The sequence below is a fragment of the Pecten maximus genome, unplaced genomic scaffold, assembly GCF_902652985.1.
Source record: "Pecten maximus unplaced genomic scaffold, xPecMax1.1, whole genome shotgun sequence".
In the NCBI taxonomy this organism is placed as follows: domain Eukaryota; kingdom Metazoa; phylum Mollusca; class Bivalvia; order Pectinida; family Pectinidae; genus Pecten; species Pecten maximus.
Window position 1 is genome coordinate 1,402 of NW_022981377.1, and position 7,734 is coordinate 9,135.

General features: G+C 33.6%; 1 protein-coding gene across 1 annotated transcript; it reads left to right on the forward strand.

The window, feature by feature from the left end:
* Positions 1–1,404: 1,404 nt before the first annotated feature.
* Positions 1,405–7,549, forward strand: LOC117320023 (protein Spindly-A-like; the record flags this gene model as incomplete). The annotated part of the gene is made up of 3 exons (XM_033874719.1): positions 1,405–1,590; positions 5,899–6,028; positions 7,413–7,549. Coding segments are annotated over 3 exons (453 nt in total), but the record flags the coding sequence as incomplete, so codon positions are not given.
* Between the last annotated feature and the right edge of the window lie 185 nt (positions 7,550–7,734).

Genomic DNA, 7,734 nt, shown 5'->3' on the forward strand with positions numbered 1-7,734 from the left:
ACATATATATATATATCTGGTATTTATTACATTTTTACCAGTGAAATATCAAAAATTATTCATTCTATAAAAGTGATATTTTTCACTAGTGAAAAATATCATATTTTTCACAAGTGAAAAATATCAATTTTGCTGATTTGACCAATCAAATTGATTATTAGAAAATACCAAAATAATTGACCAATCAGAAAGCCCGACATATATATATGTCAGCACCTGGACAGGGGGAACTACTTTTGTATGCAAACTTTCGCTGTAGGTCTAGTTAGCATACGGGGTAGGTTTTTCGTTGATAAAAAATGTAATAAACAGAATATCTAACAGTGTCTTCAGTAATACCAAATATATTTCACTCGTGTGGCTAATATTTTGATATTTTTCACTCGTGCTGCGCACTCGTGAAAAATATCAAAATATTAGCCCCACTCGTGAAATATATTTGGTATTACTGAAGACACTGTTAGATATCCTCTATATATCTCTTTTAGTTACCTTTACCATTTGACCTGACAGGTCCCCATGCAGTTAATGCTCTGTCAATGTCGCAATTAAGTGTCAAATGATTCAATCTATATTTCAACACTTTTATGATAAAGTTTTACCCCAACAGGGAACTGTTGAAATGTGGAGGGAGATCTACAGGGAACTGCGATTAAGTTCTATACTGGCTAGAGCGCTGGTCACATGACCTCAGGTGAAGATTGATATCTGAGCCTATATATATATTGGTTTGAATTGTGTTTTTAAGGAACCCAAGAAATGGGTCGGTCTGTGCTATCATGGTTGTGTCCTTGGACAAGACACTTTACCCTTATGTGACGGCCCTTCCATATGATGTTCAATGAGGTAGTCACCAACTACTACTAGGATACCCTGCCTTAAAATGATGATATGTCTGTTCATGGGGGGATAAACCTAATGAACAAACAAACAAGCAAGATCATTTAGATCTACAGTGCAAATTTTACCTATAGCAATTTTTACTTTTCATCCCTTTAACATGGGCCCTGGCACACAGGTGTGAAGATTTCTTTTTTTTTTCTTCATTTTTTGGCCTTTAAAAAAATAAACGAACAATGCCTTCAGCCTTTAAAGTGAATTTGATAGACTGACCTTGTCATGATCACTATAGCTTGTAAAAACATGAGCTCACAAATGCTTATAATCAATCAGATCTAGAGTTTCTTTACAATTCTATGAAAAATATATTATATGAATACTGGTAACATTATTTATTTAAAATTCACAATAATGACAATTTTTTTTAAAGTAAAACATATATGCGATAGACGATGGCTGTTAATTATAGAAATAGAAATTACTAATAAAAATGTTTGGGATCATGATTGTAAATTTTCGGATCAGCATACACATCATTTTATTTTAAATTTCCTTCCTCTGTAGGCTGAGGCTGCAGTATCAGCAGAAGAGATGCTGACAGGTAAACAGAAGATGGAGAGAAAGATGTCAGAAGTTAAGGAAGAGTTGGAAAGAGAGAAGAGTATTCGCAGCAGTCTTGAAGAGTCCCACAATACCTTACTAGGACGAGTGCGGGAGATGGAAAATATGGTCGAATCTGAACGGAAGGAGGTGAGACTTGTCACACTACACTGTACAAACAGTCATATCTGAACATCACAAGAACCCAAATTATCGTTGTCTGGCACATTGCATTCTTTTTGCAGAAAATGTTTTGTGTTTGTGGAAAGTACATGTATATTAAATATTAAATCCTAAGTATTGTGTATGACATTTTCTGAAACCATCACTGAACATTTTCAATATTTTGTATTTTATTTGCATCAATCCCAATAAATACCAAGGGGAAATGTCTAAAAAAAAATAGGAATGTTAAGTTTTTGAGGATGTGATTTCACATAGGTCTGGGGTCTAAGTCTTCCAATAATTTTGAGTCTTAAAGTTAAAATCATATTTTAAAACATAGCACAAATCTTCACATTTATTCAAACAAGTGTTTAGGGTAGATAATTAGATTTTTATAACCATATTTCTCATGATCACCCCAAAATAATTTCGTGTTCAAAAACATGTTTGTTGTATTTGATGGATGGGTTGGATTTTACAATCTTTGAGATGATACGCGACACTATATATATTTCTTATTTAAAAAAAACACTACGTTCCCTTTTGATAGCATGAAGTATAAATCATTCCTAAGAATTTCTATCTCTTATGAATTTGAAATTTAAATGAAAGAAAGACCTTCATATATGTAACCTTGTTTCTCATGCTTTGTAACATGTTTAAGTAACATAAAATAGGCTTATCATTTCACCTTCCATATAAATATATTATCAGGTATAATCATTATTCATCTACACATTAAATTCAAATTTCTATACAAATCTCTCAATCAGGCGTGTACAAGTTTACACTAGGGGGCCTGACAATTTCTGATACCAGTATTTGTAGGAGTATATATTATAGAAGACTAGAAGTTGAACTGTTGTTTGGAGCAGGTTGTTTGGCTCACTGGGTTATATAGCTCTTCGTATATATACCTGTCGGTGATTAAGTTGTCATACAAGAGGTATAAACGCTACTCATCCGTAGTCCGACCCATTTAAGTTGCTTAAACACCCTTTATAGGGTTGTCAGTTCAACTTGATCAACTGGATAAAATTGATTCAAATGGTAATGATATTAGATTTAGTAATATAGGGCCCACGCTTATATATTATGTATTTGTTGTATATATACATTTATTACTCGCATATTTTAAGGTTTAACATAGTTTTAAAGCAACCCAAAGTTTTTATCAATTCATTTCAAATTTAAAAACATGTGACGTTTTCTGAATTTGTGAAATTTAGGCAAAAATTAATATGTTTTTAAATTTGAAATGAATTGATAAAAACTTTGAAATGGTTAAGGAGGTTTTTATCTTCAAATAAGCCCCCTCCCCGAGTGTATTGTATTTATCCTCAAATAAGCCCCCTCCCCAAGTGTATTGTACATGTATTTTTTTCCTCAAATGAGCCCCTCCCCTAGTGTAAGAGTTAAGTACATGTTTATGTCAAGTTTGGAGATCAAGGCTTATTTGCATGTGAACCACTTTCAGCTTAATACTGTTCTAAAATTGATGATTCTGCAAAAATGAAGGAAACTTATAGAGAGTTTAATTATAATTATTTGTGGACAAAGGACTTTATTAATTATCTGAATAATTAGGTAACTATTTATATGGAATACAAGGGGCTGCGATGGCCGAGTGGTTAAGGTGTCCCGACACTTTATGATCACTAGCCCTCCACCTCTGTGTTCGAAACCTGCGTGGGACAGTTGCCAGGTACTGACTAGGTCGGTGGTTTTTCTCCGGGTACTCCTGCTTTCCTCCACCTACAAAACCTGACACGTCCTTAAATGACCCTGGCTGTTAATAGGACGTTACACACAAACAAACAAATATGGAATACGACAATAGGGAGCTCAGTTGTCCTGCCAAATGTTTCCAATTATTTGTAATTTTTAAAATAGCATGCCTTAAGAATGTTAAGAATTAAGCATGGAAAGTTTAAAAAAGACGACATTGGTGAAAATTTAAATTCAGTTGAAAGTGCAGCATTCTACAGAAAGGTCCTAATGACTACCACATTGCATTCGAAACATGTAGACAATTTCCTTGCCATAGTAAAAAAGGAATGGATGTTAGGATCCTACGATTTCTAGTCTTATGTATATACCACATTGTGAGGATCTTAACTGAATTCTGTATGTGGTATCCATCCAAAAGCAGCACTGCTATTTGATACCACAGGAGTGTTGGTTCTCTTCATAAATAACAAATAATATATATATTAACCATGAAATCAATGACTGTCTTAAGTCATAAAATCTATAAAAAAAAAAAATATGTAATTAATTATATTATTATTATTATTATTTTTTTTTTTTTGTTGCATGTTATATTAATACATACTATGCAAATGTTTTAAATCTTAAAATGTAAAAATCTGTGATCATCTTGGGAATACTTTAATACTGTTCGCGAATTCCCTGATGTACAGGACTGGTATACCCAGAATAAATCTCAATGTATGTATTAGACCACTCAAATAAAATATTTCTTAATTTGGTAAGGAATCAATAGAGCACTTCTACCTGGATATTTGCATTTAGAATAGTCAACAAAACACCTATGCAGTATGGTTTTAAAAATCAATTCCAGTTCAGCTGACAAATACGTTAACTAAATTTACTTACTCGATTTAATGAAAATGACTTACGAAAATATTATCATTTTAAAATAAAGCAGAGATAACCTCCAACACTGAAGACAAACAGGAAAATACGGTAACGGGTTTGTCTTGGTGTTTATCAAACAATGGTGTTTGAAACTTTTTTCATTTCAACAACCCTCGACAATAACGTTCAGATCAGACATTGACACGCAGAACCAAAGGATGACAAATTAAAGAAATTCTAAAACTTGTTAAATGAGGTAACGTGTTGATTTACTCCATGGCTTTCAAAAATATTTTCGTTTCTTTAATAAATAAGATAACCTTTGACCCCTGGATTGTATTGAGGGTGGGTAGCCGCTGGTGTGATTGTAATCCCCGGATTACTTTGGTAAGCCATTAATGGGCCAATATTTGTTCAAGTCGAGAGCTCGGCTTTTGTCATATCAAGTCGGCACTTGTGAGGCTCTGAGACGACACTTTAGTAGAAGAGACTTTTATTCAAGTGTGGCTCGTAATAATGGTTAAACATCTGTTTCAGATTTTTTACGTTTTTTTTGTTGCAAACATTACTGTATTTGTTTACGACTTCCTCCCCTTGTTTAGGAAATTTATGATTATGTATGATTTATTTAATTATACACGTGCGACAGGCTATATGTTGTCATGCATATATGGTGGTGTATTTGTAAATACACACAGTACAATTCCAATAAACATACATTTTCATTTGGTTTCATAAGTACTACAAAATAACGGTTAAGACTGAATAGCTTGAATGAAGCCTAGTCATAAAAAATGTATCTTAATTCTTTGGACAATTTTATTACTGGTGTTTTCAGCACATGTAGCTCAGGTCTGAATTATTTTATAAGTTTAAGCTAAGGAAATTGTACATGTATTACATTTACCACAGCAGCTAATCATCATCATCCATCAACCATTTCTTTGATGACCTTATTGAAACTGCTTAATTTTACACTGAAAACGACAAGAAATATCCATAGATGATGAGGATTCATAATGAGTATATTATTGAATTGTTTGCTCATTTAACGAAGGAGCTGTCCAGACTCAGCTAGGGTGGTGTCTTTAAAAAGCTATGAGTGATTTAATTTCGGCATTGTACATTGGGAACATATTAAGCCTCTTGGATAATTAGATTGATATCAAATATTACTGGTTGAAAGCATTTTTCGGTTATCAATTTCAAATGTAACAAAACAACAAAAATGCTGACCAGACATTCTTTGAAGGAGTCATTAAATGGTAGTTTGGTCCCAATACTTCTAGAAATACTGACCTGTCACCTTCCTCAGAGGAGAAAATAGTATTGGTAATTTGGCCCAAATACTAAATAAATTTACTTAGAAATACTGACCAGGCCTCCTTGTTCTTTGATTTAAAAGGTAACATCATCTGGTAATGGGATTCAGAATCAAAAAATAAATCAAAGTACAACCAGAATTTTTTAGGCATGCCTCTACCTCAGCTTTATTGATTTTAATTAAAATAATTTTTTTGAAGATTCTTAAAATCTATTTTTTTGTGGTGATTTTTGGGTCTGGCCACACATGGTGTCTTATTTCTCTTTTGGTACTGGAATTTTCAGTGACCTCATAGAAGTTGTCATGATCGAAAGTTTTTAAAATCATTTGATTATTATAGTAAAAATGATTATATGTTTGGTTTTCAGGTGAAATCTTTAACAACTGACTGTACAAATCTACGCAACGATGCCCTACGAGTCCGAGAAGAATTACGCCAGGAACAGAATCGAGCAGATATGGCTGAAACTGGATTTGTTCAGACTATGGAGGAACTAGGTAAACGTTATAGATAATTTATACATTATTTAAGAGTTAATTATCAAATGTATACAATTCACTGGAGGAAGTGATCATCATTTTAATGATCTTGTGAAAAGATGGTAGGTCATTGAATATTGATCACTTTGATTAATTGCTCGTTTATCTTCGAAAAAAAAACTAGGAGTTTGAAATATTCTTTAATTAGTGTAATATGGATTGAATTTTAACATCAAAATAAATATAAGAAGGTAAAATAAAATGTGATATATCTGACCAATGATGACCGCTGGTGATTTAATACCTAGCATAATGTTGGAAGTCTGAATCAAAGTCCATCAATTTGCTGCGATACATCAGACTTGTTTTCTGCAGCATAGTAGCATACTCTCTATCACCAGCTAGTGTTGAACACTTGTGTTAGCTGGAGAATACCAATATATATACTATCTCGGGTGACGATTGGAGGTGTGTGATCTGTACCTGGCATGGGGTGGTTGGTATTTCTTGGGAAGCTGAGATCAATAACCGTCTTTTGCTGTGGTACGCTTGCATGATTGTGTCTTTGTGAAAAATATCTGATGTGTCTTTGTGAAAGATACCTGATGTGTCTTTGTGAAAGATATCTGATGTGTCTTTGTGAAAGATACCTGCTGTGTCTTTGTGAAAGATACCTGATGTGTCTTTGTGAAAGATACCTGCTGTGTCTTTGTGAAAGATACCTGATGTGTCTTTGTGAAAGATACCTGATGTGTCTTTGTGAAAGATACCTGATGTGTCTTTGTGAAAGATACCTGATGTGTCTTTGTGAAAGATACCTGATGTGTCGTTGTGAAAGATACCTGCTGTGTCTTTGTGAAAGATACCTGATGTGTCTTTGTGAAAGATACCTGCTGTGTCTTTGTGAAAGATACCTGATGTGTCTTTGTGAAAGAAACCTGATGTGTCTTAGTGAAAGATATCTGATGTGTCTTTGTGAAAGATACCTGATGTGTCTTTGTGAAAGATACCTGCTGTGTCTTTGTGAAAGATACCTGATGTGTCTTTGTGAAAGATATCTGATGTGTCTTTGTGAAAGATATATATGATGTGTCTTTGTGCAAGACACATGGTACCAATTGCTCTGGATAACATGCATCACAGGCCTCTCACCTGTTGTTCACTGAGCTAACCACCAGCTACTACAAAGAGAACCTAGCTCAAAATGACCATGGTTGTAAACAGGGTGATGGACAAACAAACAAAACTTGTGTTTAACAGTATTTTTGTCTCAAACTTCTCAGTTATATCAGCTTTAGAAATCATTGTTATTTTTCCCAGTTTTATGTACAAAAAGTAAAAATGGTATCAGAAGGTTATCATTAATTACTTACTAAATTGTCTATTTATGATCTTATTTTAGAGCGTTTGAAAAAGTCTCATAGTTCAGCGGAATCTGACCGACAGTTACTGGTGACAGAGTTGAGTCGACTACGGACTCAATATGAAGATCTCATCAAGCAACTGGAACAGACACAAGTTATCGTTGACCAACAAAAGGTATGTCCTGTAATAAGCCCAGGTTTATCAATACAGCATGTATAATTTCATCCAAAGCTTGCATGATCTGCTTAGGAATTAAATTTTTAAAAGTTCAATTTTTGATTTATTGATACTGACTAAATGCATGTACAAGTTTCATGTATTGAATTCTATCCAAAGCTTGCATGATCTGCTTAGGAAAA